This window comes from Chinchilla lanigera, unplaced genomic scaffold (assembly GCF_000276665.1).
Source record: "Chinchilla lanigera isolate Chin_1 unplaced genomic scaffold, ChiLan1.0 scaffold00009, whole genome shotgun sequence".
Taxonomy (NCBI): Eukaryota; Metazoa; Chordata; class Mammalia; order Rodentia; family Chinchillidae; genus Chinchilla; species Chinchilla lanigera.
In genome coordinates this window covers 7816788-7837154 of record NW_004955410.1, presented here as the reverse complement: position 1 = coordinate 7837154, position 20367 = coordinate 7816788, and the positions used below count along the sequence as shown (strand labels likewise).

Sequence of the window (20367 nt, the reverse complement as noted above, 5' to 3'; positions counted from 1 at the left end):
ACACAGAAGCCTACCCCGTTCTCTTCAGGATGTCATACTCCAGAGCCTCATGGAGGCCGGGGCCTCCGAAGCTTAAACTGTTTCCTCCTGTGGTAGATGCATCTGCCCCTAACTCATGCCTAGATCTGCTCTCCTACGCCTGTGGCATGTAGAAGCTTCCTTGTGCCCACTGCAGTTAAGCAGGGCCCCATCCCTATGTGGAGGGACATGGCAATATGGAGGAGCTGTGAGATGTGCCACTGACAACCTTAGCATGTCATCTCCATCTGTCACAAATAGCTTTCCTGGTCTGGAGCCGTGATGTTTGGTGGGTGTTTGTTTCTGTAACACAGCTTGGCCTATCCTAACCGAAAGATCAACCTCACACCACGTGTGGAAAGCTTCTGAAGGTTATGCGTGTCGGCAACAACTGGAACTTGGTCTTGCCGCCAGGGGATTTGCATAATCTTTTTCTTTTTTTTCATTTTCTGTCTCAAGGAGGGGAGGTAAAATGTGATGTTTTCCCTCATTTTCCAAAAAAGCAGCTATTTATTCTTCTTATATACTTCAAATAATTTTATTACAGTTCCAGCAGGTAGGCTGATTTTTATCTCTATAATCTCTTTAACTGTAATAATTCTTTTGGCTTTTTGGGGGGGGGTACCAAGAATCAAACTCAGGATCTTGAGCTTGCCAGACAGGCACTGTGCCACTGATCTATATCCCCTGCCCCATTTTTTTGGCTTTAAAAGTTTATTTGATCTGCTATTAATACAGTGATATGCTATTAATACAATACAGTTATACTTGTTTTGTTTGGTTGGTTTTGGTTAGATTTTGCATGGTATTTCCTTTCTCCTTCACTGACTTTTGTTCTTTTTGCATCATCATTTAGATGTATCTCATCCACAGCACACACTTCAAAATCAGGTGTAAGAGGGTCTTATATTCTTCAATTTTTATATTTAGTCTAAAACTAACGTTTACTGTCGTTGCAGACTATTTTAACATTTATCTATGATAGTTTTATTGATTTCTCCTTGCCCCACCTGTTTTATTTTCATCTTCTCTCCCACATTTCCTTCTTTTGGAGTAATCTGTTTTATACTGTTCTGCTGTCCCCACTGTAGATGTGCGTTAGTTACATCTGCACTCTTGTTTCTGTTCGTCGTGTGGCTATCGTAGAGTACAATGGTTACCCTTGATGTAGTAGTGTCCAGTGTAACAGTACTTTTACTACTTTCTGGACAGAGCTAAAACCTTTGAAGACTTAACTTTAATACCTTCCAACATAGTTTTAATCCGACTTTCCAAGTTATTCTTTTTTTTTTTCTTCCAGTACCAGGAATTGAACTCACGACCTTGTGCTTGTCAGGCAGGCGCTGTGCCACTGAGCTAAATCCCCAGCCCTGTTCCAAGTTATTTTTATTGGAAACATTGGTTAAACTTTTCCATCTTTGCCCAAAGCCCAGCACAGTAGGATGTTAAGCTGGAGCTGTGGACACACACAGAGCCGGGGGCCCCACCTCACCCTGGTGAGGCTGATAGTAAGTAGGAGGAATAACGTATGTTCAAAGTATCGATAGAAACTGGAGCGTGATGAGCAGGAGTCTCCTATAACCCACCAATATTGCTTGTATTGATGAAACCGTCACGGATTATCGGCCAAACAGCCACCCAGTAAGGTTTTTTTAAACAATAGGATTAAAAATTAGCACCACCATTATTAACCAGTTTCAAAGATTTTAGTAGTAAGACACGTCTGTTAAATATGTTTCTAATGGGGCTCAGCAAACATTCTCCTTAAAAGTGAAGAGTAACGGCATCTGGATGGAAGCAACAAGATAACTTGGTACCTAGAGCAGTACTTCTTAGAGATCTCAAAAATAGTTTTACACTGATGAAAGTCACAATATTGGTTCCAAGAGATGACAGACACTAGATAGACTTAAATTCACCGTTACCAGGAAATGTAGATTAAGTGCCATCGAAGAGACACGTAAACCTCATCCAAAATGTAATTGTGCTGTTCCTCTTCTAGTTAAAAATATTAACAATTGCAATGGACCATACTTCCTGCTATAACACCTAGAAAAATAAGCTACAAGGAGAGCTTATATTTTATTTTATTTTATTTTATTTTATTTTTTTTGGTTTTTCTCCGGTACTGGGAACCGAACTCACGACCTTGCGCTTGCCAGGCAGGTGCTTTTGCCGCTGAGCTAAATCCCCAGCCCCGGAGCTTATATTTTAAAAGGCATATGAGAATTGTGGGAAGAAAATTCCACAAAGGCAGATCACTTCCTGGTGGGCAGCAATGGGTAGCCTTTGCCTCCCTCTGGGGCATTGGCCAAGTCCAGGCCAAGCAGGTGGAAGATGGGCTCTGCCATGGCATGGGCATTTGGCTGGCTTCCAGCAAAACCATCAGAACTGTTAATGAGCATAGAGATTGGCAGGTCACCCTGGAATCAAAGACATCACAGTTACATGAAATAAGACACTGCATTGTAGGACACTTCTCCATTTAAACATGGCTCTTCCTGACTTCCTGTGGTGCTGAAGAGAAATAAACGTGCTGTCAATGTTTTACGAACGCGACCTCAGAATTTCTGTTCTGACTTTCACCATCATGTTTGATGCCCTTTCTACACAGAAGAGAATGTCCAAGATTGTGACCATCATTAACAGTGCCCTCTGTGCCTTAAGTAAATACGACGTTTCACGTTATGATTATGAGTCGTGTGTTATGATTTTTCTTTACTTGTAGTTCTCTAGAGGTTCCATCTCTCTTCACTCTGATTTAAGTGTAGTTCTGCACTTTTGCTCTTCATGACTCATTTCCAGTGCTTAAGGCTGTCACACCCACCTACTTCGTTGGGGAGACCTTCAGCTATGACTCAGAGTCAGGTATAATTCTTGGATCCATTGAACTCTTTCCTGTGTTAGGTGTTTTCCAAACCTTTGAGCCAAAATTGTTGCAGGAAACAGAAGTGATTATCAACGTGAAACCATGTGGCACTGTGAAGGTACCCAGTAAATACTGCTTTCCTTCCTTTATACAAGCAAACTCCTTGAAAAGCTAAAGAAAATTCTATAGCTCGGTTAAGATTGTGAAGATACCTATCTTATTCCTGTGGAGAAGACTGCACAGTCAGCCCTGTTGGTGAGAGAAATAAACCTACTGCTTGCCACTTCTGGTCAGGACCTGTTCCTTCCACGTCTAATTTAGTCTCCATTTTGCTACCAAGTTAATATGCTTAAGTGGCATATCCATGTGTCACCCACCACAAAGACATTCAGTGGATCATTATTTCACATAACCACAGAATGAAAGAACTGAGAGGAATCATAAATATATTATGTCCTAATCAAGCTGATACCCAAGCATCAGCTCCATTTGCTTGATGGTGACTCCCTGCAGTAACCACGTAGCAAAGATCTCGAGCTCTATGATGATTAGTAATGTTCTGCTGGGCATGAAAAGAGAGACTTTTCCCCCATGTGTTTGCTACTTCTGATCAAATCTTCTTCTTCATCAAGTGCTGCTCCTTCAGGTTTCTATTTTAGAGTCTCTTCATACATTGCACAACATGCTTCCAATGCTTTCATGCGAGTGTTCGGTTTTAGAACTGATCTTACTACTTTTCACTATAAAAGATGACGATTAGGCTCTCTTTTCGACGCCTGCTCACACTATACACACATTCTTGTCCCTTGATACACCCATATCCTCCTGTCATAATTTTGGTTAGTTAAGAATTTAGGGGGGTTATATTGCAATAAATATATAAAGTTTGTGCACATTGCAGTCGTATTATGTAACTGCCCTTCCTTACAAAATTTTGTTTTCAGGAATTTATAAGCATCCTGTTTTTTCCTGTGCATTTTTTCTGTGTACTTGCTATTATTTCAGCCCCAGACTGTTCTCCACTTGCATACCTTTCCTCTGAGGATGTTAAAACACACTTGATACTGTATTCCCTTGACCTTCTTGAAGAAGTCGCCCTTGGGCCCTGTCCCTGACCTCTCCCAGCAGGCGCGCACCTGTGGTTGAAAGGGTTGAGTTTCTTACACACGGCAACAGACAAAACACTTATTCAGGAATTGCAGGAAGTGTCTGTAGAGAGTACCAGGAAGAACTTGGAGCATTTGGGCTCTTGTGGTATGATTTGAAGGGTGGCGTAAGGAAATGGAACTTTGCCCTGAATTTGGATGTTGTCAGGAAATGAGAGTAATTCTGTGGTGGGATATCTTAATAACCCTTAGCCAGAAAGGGAAAGGGCTGGGCAGAGGACAGCTGTACTTGATAAAGGTTGCATACAAGTGGGGAATGTATGGCATTTTGTGGCCTGGCCAGTGCTCATGTTTCTGCCTGTATTCAAATGCAGTTATACAGTGGTCTTGTTTTTGTCCTGCTCCATCAGAATTACAAAATGGCTCTGTCTGGAGTTGGTGTTCTGTGGCACTGTTTGTGTTCAGTTCCACCACAGCCTGTGTGTGAGCACCGGGCGGGCTCAAGGAGAGGAGGGCTGCTTTCTTTCAGGCTTCTGACCTATTAAAAATGAAACTGACTTCTCTGTGTGCTCGCTGTCCTGCTGCCATCAGGGCAGCCTCACGCCACCATCTTGGCCTTCCCTTTACCTCTCGGGTGTTGGAGCCTTTATTCTGTGGTCTCTTCTGTTTCTGTCTCAGCTCATTTCTCCTTCATGAAGAGAAAATGCCTTCCAGCAGCTTCCTGAGAAAATGAGAGTGGAAAGTAATTTGTAAGACCTTGCCTGTCAGAAAAGATGTGATAGAAACTATCATATATCTCATAAGTTAACTGTACACACAATAATCTAACTGGCTGTGTAACCTTAGGTTGGAAATAGTTCCCTCAGAACAAAGGCATTGGCCAGTTGTCTTACGCTTCTGATGTAACCACTGAGAAAACTTGGTGTTATTCTTGTCCTTGACCCTTTATTTGAAAGCTTTGTTTTCTGTGAGGGAAGCTTGTGGGAATTTTCACTTGCCTCCAGAATGTTTATCTCATAATACTACTCCCATGTGCACTGGGAATATCATTTTCTTTATTTTATATTTTATGCTGGGCCTTCTATGAGTTCTTCATGTATGCAAACTTGTCTTTCAGCTCTGAGAGTCTGTCTTGCACTGTTCCTTAAATTTTCTCCACTCCATTTTCTCTGTTCGGTCTGCCTGAGAGCTCTTCATGGTGATGTTGGACCTTCTAAAAGAGTTCTCTAACTTCCTCTTATTTTTCTTTTTATTTCCATTCTCTTTTGTCTTTTTAACATATTATCAGGGAGATTTCTTCAACTTTTCCTTCCAGCAGTTCTACTCTTTCATCCTGCTCTCATATTTTATATTTCCATGGGCTCTTTTTGTTCTGTTTCTGTTTTAGGGCATCCTTGTTTGTATCTCATATCTTCTCTCACCTCACTGAAGATACCAGTGATGGTTTCTTGTTCTTCTTGCATAGATTTTATTCTCTTCAAACTACTTTTTCCTGGATTGTGTGTGATTGCTTTGTTGTTATCTTTTATTAGAACCCTCCCTTCAATGTATCATGATCCTTGGCTATCTGCTTGCACTTAAGGAGAGAGGCTGCAAAGCTAACAGGAAGCTGTTTCTATTGGTGCAGTTTGTCACTAAAGATGGATCTGGCTGGACACAAAATATATAAGGGCTGGCCCCGTCTTGGTCACTTTCTCATCTCTGGGACAAAATTCCCAACCCCTTAAAGGAAGGTCTATTTTGGCTTGTGGTTTCAGTCCACGTTGGCAGGTTCCAGGCAGAACAGCATGGCAGAGGGTGTAGCACAGGAGAGCTGCTCACATCATGGTGGCCAGGAAGCAGAGAGAGGAGGAGGAGCCAGGGAGAGAGAGAGACCTCTGCGGGTTATGCCGCCAGTGACCTCGGCTTTTCCCCCCAGGCCCCACCTCCAAAGCACACCCAGTGAACTCACCCATGGATGCTTCCACTAACGAGCACAGCACCCTCGTGATTCAGTCACCTTCCAAAAGGCGACCTTGGGGGTCATTCTTGATCTAAACCATAACAGGGCCTGGACCAAAGAGGAATCTGCAGTGGAATCCTCATACATCATTCAGACTTTTAGCAAATGCAAGCTATTTATATAATGACACTCCTAGCTATTAAGTTCACCAAATAGCACACATAGACTATAAACCCAGAAGAAATTAAAATGTACTGAAATCCTTTGCCTTCAAGGATTTCAAGAAAAACGCGTGTTACTGTCCTGATAGGGTTTCAGTGAGCTACTTACCCTCCACTTTGACTTTTGACTTGGAATTAGCTGGCCACTGCCCAGAGCTGGCTGTACTTAAAACAGAAGTGGTCCAGGCCAGTCACTTCCACTGGGCATCTCAGACTTGCACACAGTTCAAGGAGGAAAAAGATAAAAAGGAAGTACACTGAGCTCCAGGGATGCTTCAGAATTTGTCTCCCCTGGAGACAGTTGTTTGATTCTCTTGCAGAATTGGACTGTTCAGAGACTTCCCTGAAATAAAAGGCACAAGTCTCATGGATGTTTGGAATAGTTAGAAAAATATCAGAGTGTTACACTGTCCACTAAGGCTTACTGATATCAAATAAGGGGGATGTCTACAGCAACAGAATAATGCCTCATTTCTCAACTCTTACAGTGTTACTGATGATTACTTGTGTGCTGAAAATACCTGAACAGTAGTCACCAAAATATTAACAGTGACTCCCATAACATAGCATGGACAGTAGAGGTGGCCATGAAAATGAATGATTTCTACAGTTCATTTGGTTACAGTAAACACACTTTTTTAAAAAAAATTTGAAATGCTATGCTGTAATTTATCAGCCAAAGAACTGAAATCAGCTTACCAAACCTGTAGATATATGGCATTTGGGACTCACAGCTAATGATAATTCCTTCCACATTAATGCAGATGTCAGTGCTCACTTTGGCAGCACATACACTAAAAAAAAAAAAAATAGACTTCAGTCTAACTCCAGTGTATTTTCCAGATTACTTTAGGAAGATTTTTTTTCAAAAGACACATCAATTAGATTTGCAACTTGGCTTCAAAAAGGTAGCAGAAAAATTATACTGGTTTTACTAAATAGGAGGTTGTTTTTTATTCACATAATAAAATTCTTTTAGCTTTCTTTTTTGTTATGCTCAGTGTGTGTGTATCTTCTCCATGGTCCCAAGATGGCCAAGAGCCAGAGAACAAAGGGCAGGTGGTAGCTGACTTGGCTGCCTCTGTCTTTGTCACAGGAAAACAGTCCCAGGAGCCCTACCTCACTGCCACTTCCATTTCATGAGCTTATCCTGGCCCACCTGGCTACCCACAACTGCACGGGAGTCTGAGGGCTCCTGGATACTTTGCAACTTTGAACAAAGAAGCTCTGCCCTAAGGTCATGGAGGTTGGAGGGTGACCTGCAGGCTCTGTTGCCAATGCCTTACCTTGTTACCTTTTCCACAAACCAAGCACATGTAATTCCCACTGAAATTAGAGGGCTGGGCTTTCTGTAGAATTAAAAACAAGTGTAGAGAAGTGCTAGCCAGAACACAAAAATGAATACAATCCATTGCAGTGTGATTTGTACTTCAAAACAGTGCAAAGAACCCAAATGTCAAAGACCTCAAACCCGGAAACTATTGGGAGCCTGTAGTTGGCATAGTAGCTGGTGAGTATGCTCGCATCAGATTTTCTGCAAAACATTTAAGCTCTCCTGGCCCCAGGTGGCATTCATGTACAGACTTGCCTGTCCTAGAAGCAGATCGTGAGGAACCGCCCACCCTGAGAACCACACAGGACCCAGGAAGCTCACTGGACTTGCTCTGTCCGGGAGGCCTACCCCCACTTTCCAGGCATGAAATCCAATCCCTCCTCACTGACTTCCGACCTCTTTCGTGATGTCTTCTCTGCTTGCTCAAGTCTATGTTGATCTCTCCCCTTTCCAATCTGCTGTAACAATTACATGTTCTCTAAAACCAGGAGATTCTGTGCATTGCTCTACGGGTTTCACAGGACAATGTCTCATCCTCCTCAGCCAGTGTGTGCTTCTTAATGGCTTGCTGTCCAGGCAGAGGAGGCCGTGGGAAGCGAGACATTGCTGGGCCCTTGACGGCACAGGCCAGGTTTTGCAGACACACAGCCTCCTGGATGATGGGGCATCCAAAGACACATTCAACTGCTTTAAAATAGTAGCTTGACTCTCAGGGAGATCCTGTTAGGCGACCTTTAAATCACTAACCAGCATGATTCTCTTGTCTTGAGATGTTTTAACCAGGGTTTAGGCTTGGTGACTGGAAGTGTGTGCTGCTACAGTAGGAAATGAGCTATAGCGGAAGGCATTGTGAGCTTTTTTGAAACCTCCAAAGTCGTGTAGATCACAAACACTCCAAGGTGTCCATCCCTGTGTCCTTGGATGGCACCCTCCCCTTATCAGTTGCCACAGGTGCTCTTCCACCCTTTCTCATGAGGATCGGTGTAGCGCCTGTCAGGATCATTCCCGACAGATAACAAAGGCTGACAGATTGAGATGCTTCCCTTTTCCCAAAGTATTTAACACAGGCCAAAAGTGCAAGCCAATGCAACAGAAATGTAATGATGAGAATTTAGGAGTCAATAAAAAAGTTAAGAGGCTTTTCTTTCATGTGAGAGCTTCGTGGCTACCCATCAAGCTACTCCATGGAAGTAGCAAACTAGTCCCACTGTTCCTAGTGAGTAGCTTCTGTTGTTTTCTGTAAGCTATGGGACTCACAAATGAACTCACATTTACTATAACAGTTGTCATTTGAACAGTCCTCCTAAATGCATGTTTAGTGGTGCTGAGACGGGAGCAAGAGCAGCAGTGGAAAGCAGTGTTCGATCAGGATCAGGGCTGTGTGTAAACTGCCCAGTTACGCCCACACAGTTGGGGCATGTTGCTTACATGTGTTCGAGCCTCATTCTCCTTATTGCACAATTGGAAATGACAGGATTCCCGACCTTGTGGGGTTACTGTGAGCATGAAATAAGATCATGCGTATAAAACCTTAGAGCTAGCCAGACATTTAATCAATGCTCAAAAAATGTTAACCATTATTAATAGGATGTATTTCTAAATGAATGATGAAACATCTGTAGCTGGTGAACTGTAGATGTTTGGCAATTCTTCATAATTTAGTTTGCTATGACTTTGTAGAGAATGCTCAGCATCAGAGGTAGGCCCTCTAAGCTTGAGAGTCATCATTTGCCTACTTTTTTCAAAAAGTATATGATGGATTGACCGCATGGTCTGCTTTACACTTTGATTTCCAGATGGAAGTGATCCCTAAAGATAATGCTGTGTTATCTGAAAGAAGGCGGGAGCTCCACAAGGAAGTTGAAGTCGCTAAGAGGAATTTGGCCCAGCAGGTTAATACAAGCTCTCCCATAAGTGTCTGTCTCAGAACGGCAATGCAAAGTCATTGTGCTTTCGACTGCTCCACACAACCCCACTAATAGGGACGGTCATCAGAGTACGCTCCTGCCTCATGTGAACTTATTTCCCTTTCTTTTTTTCTCTTTGTCATGCTGGGAATGGAACCCAGGGCCAGCTGTATGCCAGGCAAGCACTCATGACTGAGCTACATCCCCAGCCTTTCCTCGAATTAAAATTCATATTAACTACATTAAATTTGAGGGGAAAAAAAATACCTGAACTGGCAAAATTTATATCAGCCAATGAGATGTTGAAATAAAAGGGCCATTGACCACATTAAGAATAAACACTAGGGTTTTATTTAACTAATGTCTAATTTAAAAAATCAATTTCTGTTTATTCAAGCTACTGCTTAAGTATTTTTAAAACATGCTTTTATGTTTCTTCTTACAGTAACTTGAAAATAGTCTAAACAAGAAAAGATTCTATCATGTTAACCCACTGTTTTATATATTCTTTTATAAAAATGTAGGGGAAACAGCTAAAACAGTGCAGTTACTTTGTCTCATGTTTTATAAATCTACACAGGAAGTCTACACAGTCTTACTGTGTTTCCTTCAAACAAATAAGTTATAATTCTGTTGTGCTTTTCAAAAGAAAGTTCTATCAGAAGCTGAGTCGAAGTTAGTAGAACAACAACTTGCCGAAGAAAACAAGCTTTTAAAGGACCAAGAAACCTTGCGAAATTTGGTATTCAATCTTGTCCGTGTGATAAAAGTCAAAACTGATGAAAAGGAACAAAAGTCCAAGGATTTCTTGAAAGCTAAGGTAATTGTGTCTTTGTAATCATGGTTAATTAGGAAAAGAGGCCAGGGGAGCCTCATTCTCTCAAAATGTTCCCTGGAAAACAATGACACTAGTATGTTTCCTTTGTATCATAAGGACTATAAAGTTTCCCTAAATGAGATTCAATTATGCACTGAAAACAATAATCCCACAATTCAATTAGCATTAGTCAGTAACTGAGACAGAGAGTGTGTGTGTGTGTGTTATACCTTATATCTAGGTGTCCCCCCAAAGCCTTACACAGTCATAGGAGGTGTTTTTGAGAAATTACTGGATTGTGCAAATGTAGATTAAGGGTGTGATACTGGGATTAAGGGTGTGTGGTACTGGATTAGTCCATTAATTGGTTTATCATAGTTCTGGGTGTGGGTATGAGAAGCCCCACCCTTAGAATAGGTAGCACCACCCTAAAGGTTTGTAGCCTGGATGGGATGAAACAGAAAGGAAGGCTTGCTGCTGCTGTTTTTGCTGCTTGCTGCTTCCTGGCTGCTTTGCCATGGACTGCTTCTCCTCTTCAATACCCCTCTGCCACGCCACCCTGCCTTGGAGCCAGTTGACCAAGGACTGAAACCTCTACAAACTGTGAGCTAAAGTAAACCTCCCCACCTTTAACTTTGGGTGTCAGGTATTTTGTCTCAGCAGTGAGAAAATAACTAAGACAGAGAGACAGGGGGAAGGGGAACAGGTCAATCACAATAAGGAGCAGAGTTGAACACTTGGTGATTTCGAAGTACAAGGTAGGAACCGCCAGTGGACAGGACTGGCTGCTATACAGACCACAGTTAGAATCAGGGGTCACCCTCAACACAGATCCTACTGTAATTTGCCTGGTAACAACTCAAGAGCAATAGCATTCAACAAATCTCCCTTCTAAGTTCATGCAAATATCATTCAAACCAATGCCCGGATACCCTTAGTTACTGCTTCATGCCCTGTTTTTCCTAGGTTCCTACATAGTGCCAGAGATGGCCCAGTACAACATCCCAGAACAAAACCCTTCTGCCATACGAGCTAAAACCCTAACATTAGAATCATTGATTCCACATGAGGACTATGTCCACATTATACCCAGAAATCCCCTGCTAAAAATGAATATGATACAACATAGTCCCCAAATGGAATATTTGAATTGCTCGTATGACACAGATGTTGGCTGTTTCTAAGTGCAACCTTTGTTCTCATTCTGAGCAGTTATTTACAGGGGATGGCATTTCTTCTCCTTCCCCAGAAAGAACTCACACACACCAGAGCATTAGTAAGCAATGGGGTTGGGGAGACTTTACAGACAAGACCGGAGGAAAAAGATCTATGCCACAGAGCCCTCAGCACACTCTTCACATCCCCACTCGCTATGTATTTCTCCACCTTAACACTTGAGACTCCAGAAGGTCAGCACGGCTGGCATGAGGGGGGAGAAGGGGTGTCAGATGGTGACACCGGAGAGCAGAGAGGTGAGACGTGAAGGTCACTCAGTCGTGACCTGCACCGCCAAGGCTGCAGCAAGCCCAGCAGAGCTCTGGCACAGTTGGGTCCCAGAAGGGTAAAGTGGGAAAGATAATGTCCGGGCAGGAATGGGAAAGAGAGGCAACTGGACCAGCAGCAGGAGGAGCAGAGACCTGAGAAGGCCTCCCGCCACCAAGTCAGGGTCTGGGACGGGGCTGGCCCGGAACCATCTTCTCAGAACCACCTGCTACTGGCGGGGAAGCGCCCACTCCTGAGAGTTTTCCAGAGTTAAAAACTCCCTCTCTTTTCTCTTGAGAAATTTTAGGAACCCCAGAGATCTACTTCACTGTGATAGGAAAGCTGGTGTGTTTTATGAATTAGACAAGTTCTACTTAACCTCCAAAACTGATACAGCTGTTCTCTGCGTGTGACTCATCTATGCATATCAAACCTGGTGTAAGACAAGTTCATTTACATTAAAGCACAAGACAGTTCTTCCTTTGAGATATGGAAGTTGATAAAGGAAAATGTTTATTCCTTGAGTATTTGTAGCATTGGGATTACCCTGTGAACCGTTAGTTGCAGTTAGCTATAATTTCCAGAAGAAGGCATAAAGCATCATTATTTTCCTTTCAGATCACATTCCTTTGTACATCCCCTTTTAAAAAGAAAAGACAAACACTGGAGAAAAAAGATGTTGCTGTCACCCTAAGATAGAGTAGATGACGCTATGTTTTATACCTGTATCTTAATCTTCATATACAGTTACCTAAAAATTAGCTTCTGGATTCCCATTCTCACGGAGAGTAATATAAAATAAAATTGCTGTACACCAGTCTTGTCTCTGATGGCTTGTTCGCTTCAGATCACTCAGGCCAGCTAGGTTTTACACAGCTTGCGTGAGAGAACTGACAGAACCTCCTCCCTCTGGTTCCTCCCAGAAATGTCTCCTACTCAAATGTGTTCCTTATCCTACCCTGGAGGAAGGGCTCAGCTGTCTTTAAATCTGAAGAACCTCTCCAGTGTACTTAGCACTTGCTAATGTTTTAAGATTTTAGAGGTATAATTGCTTTCTTTTTAAAAATATTCATATGGAATCCTAGAGCGGGCCTACAATACTACTTCACTGTGTAGGAAAACACCCCTCAAACAAAAGAATGGACAGTGTTTCAGAATCCCTGCTTCAGTCTCTCATGAAATGCCACGAAGGGTTCAGTCTATGGCCTTTGTCCAAACTTCCCATAGACCCTCGCTGTCGCGCACAAGCTCACCCAGGCAAGCACAGCCGCTCTTCTCTCAGACTCTACTTTTCCTCTAACCCAACCTGTGTGCGCTTTCTTCTTTTTCTCCTCTCTCCTCTTCCTCCTCCTTAAGTAAGATGTATCCTCCTAGCGGGAATCAGTTCAGCACGCCAGACCATTTTCAGATCTGCCCCTGAGGAGTACAAGCCAACCGCCAGGGTGAGCATGCCTTCCTATGTGCAGGTCTGAGGAGGAGTTCGGCAGGGCATATTCATAAGTCGTGACTATTCCTTACGTTTCAGCAAAAATACAACAACCTCGTCAAGGAAATCAAAGCGAAGGATCTGGAAATCAGGGTACACAAGAAGAAAAGACGTGAAATTCATCGGAGGTAAAAGAATTACGTAATGATTCCGCTATTTAGACGGGGGAAGCTGATTTTCAGTTTGCGAGTTTCACAAAACTTGCATTTCACAAAACTTTGTATTTCCCCAGGCTCAAAGAATTTGCTAAACTGTATGACGCAATTCGAAATGAAAGAAACAAGTTTGTTAACCTACTGCACAAAGCTCACCAGAAAGTAAACGAAATAAGAGAAAGGCATAAGATGTCACTAAATGAGCTGGAAATTTTAAGAAGCAGTGCGGTGACTCAGGAAAGGTAACAGTTGTAGCTACTGTCCTTCCAAAGCCTCTTCTTCCATTTCAGCTGAACTCAGAAATGACCTAGGGAGCACAAATAGAAAATTAGTCCCTTAGAGAGCTGGCAAAGCCCTCTTCAGACACCTTGCTCATAGATAATAAATAATCTAAACATCTGGACGCAGTTGCTGACCTGTCTGTTTGAGAGTCATCACATTATGAATGAAAAACTAAAGTACAACTACATTTACTGTGATGATTTGATGATTTTCTTCTGCCCAGTTAGAAAGGCACAGATCTGATCATTTGCATTTGAAGTTGAAAAAGAACCAAATTGTTTAGCAGTCAGCCTCCCCTGGCTGTAGACTGAAAGCCTCGAACGGGGTTATGGGTAGCAATATTGCAGAGTGGTCCTGCTGCTCGTTAGCTGTGTGACCTCAGGCAAGCGACCTTCCCTCTCTCTGGGCTCACTTTCCTTATCCATGCAAATGGACTGTGGCTTATTTAGTGAGCTCGTCCACATAATAACCCTCAGAAGGATATCTGGCCAATGGTATTTCATTAATTTCTTAGTTACCATGTGCTGAAGTGGATCTCGTGACTGGATACAGCCTGAACTTTTTGTGTCAGCAGTTGTCACCCAGTTTCCTTTAGCAAAGACAGCCTCAGTTGGAGGTAGGGGTGGTAAGACCTAAGCTGGGTCTCATCCAACGTGAAAGTAAAGGACAGAGGCAGTGATTTCATTCAGCACTGTGCCACGCGTCTCCTGAGGGCCAACAGATATTCTCAGATGGGACCAGTTCTGTCCTCGACTGCACAGTCCCCTGGGGAGAGAAGCGCAGTGATGAATGTCCGGTTTTGACAAAGGGGGAGCAGGCAGTGGGGCACAACGGGAAGGTGTCCTGCCTGGGCGGGAGGGAGGACCTAAGACCTAGGCAAATAGCAGGCATTCCCCAAGGGTAGAAGAGTATCATATAATGAATCTCCTCGTTGCTACTACTGTCGTCATTCCAAGGACACACGGAAGCAGGAGCTATTTAGAACTGCTTAAACTTATCCACTTTCCCATTATTTTAAAAGAAAGCTACAAAGCAGCCTGCTGAAGCAGGCCAACAACATTACCATCAGAGAGAGCATGCGACACGATGTATGCAAAATTGTATCAAAAGTTCAGGAGATGAAAGAGAAGAAGGAGAGGCAATTGAACAACCTGGACAGACTGGCGCACACGATCACTGTGATAGAGGAGGAGATGGTGCAGCTTCGCAAAAAGTACGAGAAAGCGGTCCAGCGGAGAAACGAAAGGTAAACACCAAACACTTAGATAGAGAAGGTGGGTTCCGTTTCTATGCTGACCCTGGTTAGATGGAGATGTGAAGGCAGAGTGAGAGACATGCCAGTCAGGTGTCAGTAGTCCTTGGAAAGGAGGGAGCTGCATGGTTTGCCTGGAAATAAGAAATGCTGTCTTTATAAAAGAAATAAAGAGGAGGGTTCCGGAAGTTGCCCATTTGAGGATCACAGAGCTTCCTCAGATTGTCGTTCAGGATACCTTTGGTAGCATCCAGTTCTTTCCACATAGTTGACATAAATCAGCCTTTGAAACTTGTATCCACTTTGGTGGCAAGCTTGGCCTTACATTTATCAAACTATTCTCCCAGTTCATTTTCTCAACAAGTACCTAAGGCATGAGGAACAGTGTATTTCTTCTACATTGCCATTCTATCATTCATCGGTTTGCTACGTTAGCAGCGCGAGTTGCTTGTGCTCTGAGAAACTGTAATGTGAAAGTATAGAGTACTCAGACCTGGCATCAGGCTTTCTTAAATTAAACTTTGATTGTGGGTACTCCATGTAAGACACTGGAGTTCTAGACCCCGAGAGAGTAAAAGGGCAGTCAGACTGCTGCTGGCTTCTACTGTTAGGAGAACTTGGTCATGAGAAGAGTCTTTGACAGAGAAATAAGACAAGATCTGGAGCCCACTGTGCGCATGTGTTTGGAGGAAGGACAGAGAGACAGATAGAAACAAATGGAACTATCAGTAATGGCTTGCAGGTGCATGGAAGGCCGCTGCCTGGAGGAAAAGCCCTTTTTTAAAGGGCTGGTGGATCGCGGGGGCAGGGGTAATTCTAATTGGCCCCTGCCACAAACCAAAGCACGTGGGTGATTAATGTTCCCCAGCCCTGCTCAGACCAGAGCTGCTAGCATCAGAAGATTCTTTGCCTCTTTGACATCATCTCCTTTCAAGGAAGGACCTCCCTGCCCCCCACGCACCTGCAGGTTTACAAAGGGCTGATTTTTGCCTGATTATGGGGAAATTAGCATCCGGAGATATTCAGCTTTAAAAGAATCTAATGGGCCTGGCAAGTCATACCGAGCAGGAACACATTCCCTGGCCCCTGCCTAAGTGTATCTGGACAGGCCGTGGTTGGCAAATCTGACGCCCTAGAAAGGGTCTGCAGGAAAGCGGACCATGGGACCATTTTGCTTGTGCATTAGGAAGGACGTATTTTCCACTCCAGGAAAAGCTTTGGGACCTACAGAAACACCATGGCCCACCGTCTAGCTGCACGGCGGCCTCAGAGCTGAGAGGCTCACCAGCCCTCCCAGCCCGGCCAGGGTGCAGCCGCGCTCATGAGCCACTGCCCAATGGCCCCTGCCTCTGGGGTTCCACGGTGCTCAGGTCTAATTTGTGCCCAAAGCCAGGGAAGCACAGTGTCTAATAAAACAGCGGCCTCGGCACCCACTTAGCCTCTTTCTCTGAATTTGACCAGTGGTGTCCAGCTGATAGAGCGGGAAGAGGAAGTGGCCATTTTTTATGAAAAAATAGACATCCAAGAAAAGCTGAAACTAAATGGGGACATTGAAATACACACCCTGGAAGAAAAGATCCGGTTCCTGAAGTTGAAGATTGCAGAGAAGCAAAGACAGATTCTCGTGTCACAGAAATTACTGCCAGCGAAGAGAGCCCTGGACGAGGAGCTCGCCGTCCTCCAGATTCAGGTGGGGCTGTGGGCATGAAGCATCCAGGCCACCTCACTCCCTCTCCCTTCCTCCGCTCTGGAGCACATGAGTACGGGACCTCTCTCTGGACTCAGCAATCTAAGCTCTCTTGCCCGGTGTAACTCCGCTGCTGGAGCTTGCCGTAAAGAGTTTGAGAGCACCTGGTGCTTGGTTTTGGTACCCTGCCCTCTGGCATGGAGCTTGTTTCTTCCCACTTGCAAGCTCCCATAATGAGGGCCTTGTTCCCCTCTGTAATTCCTCTACCATTTGCTGACTTGGCCCCGGGCATAGCCTTTCTTGAAAGTGGAATAAAGTCCAAAAAATTCAAACATACAATAGCAAAAAACTAAAACAGGCTACTGTTTTCACATGTAATAGTTTTTGTTTTTTTTCCCTTAATGGAAGGAAAAAATTAAACTGACAGTAATTCCTAGCCTCAACTTTCCCTGTTGACTCAATGTAGCAGGAAAAAATTCTAATCTATAATGTTTTCTAAAATATCAGGTGAGCTTTTGATGTTTTTGTGGTTATAAAATTAAGACATGTTTGGTTAGTGAAATCTTGGGAAAGTGCAAAAATTTTAAAGAAAATTCTATCTTCAGGGATATTAAGAATTATTCTTAAAATGATCAAGCATCTAGAAGAGTCTTCCAGTGTGCAGGTAAATGTTTTGTGTGCGATTTCTGTGGACACAGTTTGGGGTCTTCCAGACCAGAACTTCATGGACGTGGGCAAGGGTCCTCTCACACTGCACGCCTTCGAGTGTGTCTTTGTAGGTGACAGCATCCTGCAGTTGTGCAAATCCACCGGGGTCCTGGCTCTGGTGTGTGCTTGGGTGTTAGCCACAAACACTTCTGCTTCTTCAGCAGGTGAAGGCCAGTTTCAGATGAGTCGGCACAGCGCCCCCTGGCGCTCACAGCATCTCCCCAGGATCTCTGTGGCTTATTTGGGGGATCCCCTCCCCAGCCCCTGCAGCGTCTGTTGCACTTCTGTGCCACAGTGGTGCAAACTCCAGAATGTCTGTTTCTTCTGTCACACCTGCACAAGGCCGTTTGTGCAAGGCCTTTGTCTGAACAGATTTCATTGAAGAGTTGGGGCAATGCTGTGTGGAGTCTACAAAAATGCGAAGAACTTCACATTACATCTCAGTAGTCCACAGCCTTCAGAGTCCTCCCTGAGAAGTCCTCCATGTGGTATCCCCTCACCCGCTTCTTAGCTGGTCTTTCCCTCCCATCCCATGTCCCCCACCAGGAAAGCCATACTCGTCTCCATTCAGTGAGTAACTTGGTTCTCCTGCTCTTTCTCTGAACACAGCCTCAGTCTGTCTTTGCCCATCCTTGACGATTAACATGCCCTGTAAAAGGACTTTAAAATCAATAAGATCGAGTTGGGCGTGGTGGCACACCCCTGTAATCCCAGTTTGTGGGAGACTGAGGCAGGAGGATAGCCCCAAGTTCGAGGCTAGCCTGGGCTACATAGTGAGTTCATGGCAGCCTGGAATACATAGCAAGACTCTATGGCTAAAAAATCAATTAGGTCAATAAGATATAAAACCAGACAATTTCTTCTGTGTTAGGTAAGCATATCCCTTGCATTAACTTCAAATCAATACTTCCTGTCAAATGGATTAAATTGTTCTTGGGAAAAATATTTGGCATTTCATTAGATAAAAACAGTTACCGCTGTCAAACATGAATTTCCCACGAGGGAAATACTATGCATTTTACAATACTGTGTGCCCTGACAAACGGTGAGCGTTTGTCGTGGAAAACTGCACATAAATTGAGACATGTGGGCTAAGGGTTATCAGTTACCTACTGGTCTACCAGGATTAATTCTACACTTAAGGAGGCTGAGTGGAAAGTCTCTCATTAATGTTCACGCTGCACTTCACTATGTGGTTGTGTAGTGACCACTGATCGCATGTGCCTGGAGGGTGGGAGGCGACAGATGACAGTTCTGGCTTCATACAAGTCAAGTTTAGATTCTGCCCTCCAGGCCCAAGCTTGGTCATATCCTGTTATTTGTGACATCTGCAGTGAAGTTTCCCTTTTCTTGTGTCATTTTCAGGACTTAGAACAGTTTTTAATTGTCCAACTGACTAACCCGAAGGTTATCACAAGTCATCCTCTCCTGGTTCCAGGAATAGCAGCTCCTTTTTAGGAAGTCTGGAAGCCTCGAGCTATTTTAGGAGCCCAGGATGCCACTTTCTATAGAGAAAGTAAACAATTTTTCCTCAAATGCCAGTGGAGAAATACAGTGAAGGCACCACTCTATAAGCAAGTGCCTTATTTTTGTTTCTTATTTAGTTTATAATTAAAAGAAAACATTGTGTTGTTAGCAATAAATACAACAAATTTTTTTCCTGTTACTTCACTTTTTTAAATGTTTAAATGTGTTTTTATTAGTGCCTATTAATTTTACAAAATACTGGGTTCCAATGAGTATATTTTCTTCATATCCATCTCCGTTACCGTCCGCTATACCCCCTCCCCCTTCTTCCCTGCCTCTTCTCCAATAATAATTCTCTCTTCTACTTTCATGCCATCCTTTTAGATTCCTCATATTAGGGAAAACATGCCATAGTTGTCTGAGTCTGGCTTACTTCACTTAACAAGATCTCCAGATCCATCCATTTCCCTGAAGACAACATACCTTAGTTGTTCTTCATGGCTGAATAATACACCAGTGTGTATATGTCAGATTTCCTTTACCCGTTCATCTATTGTGGGCACCTAGACCAGATCCACATCTTGGCTAGTAGGAATCATGCCACAATAAACATGAGTCCACAGGTATTGCCCTCATATGCTGGCTTGAATCCCTTTGGGTATATCCACAGCAGTGCAGAAGCATTCCTCCCCAACCCCCATGCTTGCCAGCACTGATGCGTTTTTGTATGCTTGGTGACAGTACTTCTGCACTGGGATGAAATGGAATGGAATCTCAGTGTAGCTTTGATTTGCATTTTCTTAATCGCTAAAGATGTTGCACATTTTTTCATGTACTTATTGGCCATTTATACTTCTTTTGTATCTGTTCATTTGACCATTTATTGATTGGACTATTTGATTGTATGTGTGTGTGTGTGTGTGTGTGTGTGTGTGTTAAGTTGTCTGAGTTCTCTCTATATTCTAAGAATTAATCTCTGTTGGAGGAGTTACTGGCAAAGATTTTCTCCCATTCCCTAGGATATCTTCACTCTGTTGGTTGTTTCCATAGCAGTGCAGAAATTGTTTAATTCGATGTAGTCCCTCTGGATCCTCGCTATTATTTCCTGTGCTGTTGAAGTCCGATTCAGGAAGTCTTTGCCTATGCCTATGGCTTCAAGTGTTTCCCTGTGTTTTTCTGTAGCAGATTCAACATTTCAGGTCTTGTTTTAGTTACTTTTCTCATTGCTGAGACAAAACACCCAACACCTGGCTTACAGGAGGAGAGGTTTATTTGGCTCACAGTATATAGAGGGTTCAGTCCATAATCGCCTGGCTCCAAGGCAGGGTGGCTCTGCAGAGGGGCATCGCAGAGGAGAAACAGGCCATGGCAGGGTAGGCAGAAGGCAGCTAGCAGTGAAGTAGCAACCAGCAAGTGACAAGCCTCTTTCTGTCCCTTACATCTTATCCAGACTACCCGCCCTTAGGGCAGGTAACACTGACACCCTTAATCCTAGCATTGCACCATGATTCAATCCCAGCATCACACACACTAGATCCAGCCACCTCTGAAAAAGCCCACCTATGGCCACATGAGGCTTTGGGAAGACATCTAGACACAAGCCATACCAGGTCTTATATCTAGGTCTTTGATCCA

At 43.6% G+C, this 20367-nt stretch overlaps 1 protein-coding gene and 1 long non-coding RNA gene across 2 annotated transcripts in view; one reads left to right on the top strand and one right to left on the bottom strand.

Moving 5' to 3' along the window:
* Ccdc146 (coiled-coil domain containing 146) overlaps positions 1–20367 on the top strand; it is a 115143-nt gene that overhangs the window by 88690 nt on the left and 6086 nt on the right. Inside the window, exons 9-14 of the mRNA XM_013510513.1 lie at positions 9286–9381; positions 10046–10216; positions 13221–13309; positions 13414–13578; positions 14640–14864; positions 16332–16560. Of these exons, the coding sequence (XP_013365967.1) occupies positions 9286–9381; positions 10046–10216; positions 13221–13309; positions 13414–13578; positions 14640–14864; positions 16332–16560 (975 nt within the window). The remainder of the gene's footprint in view (positions 1–9285; positions 9382–10045; positions 10217–13220; positions 13310–13413; positions 13579–14639; positions 14865–16331; positions 16561–20367) is intronic.
* LOC106147775 lies at positions 2221–6947 on the bottom strand. The gene is made up of 4 exons (XR_001232726.1): positions 6856–6947; positions 6266–6499; positions 4621–4714; positions 2221–2441 (listed from the first exon to the last, which is right to left on the bottom strand). It is a non-coding gene; the product is annotated as an uncharacterized LOC106147775 (long non-coding RNA).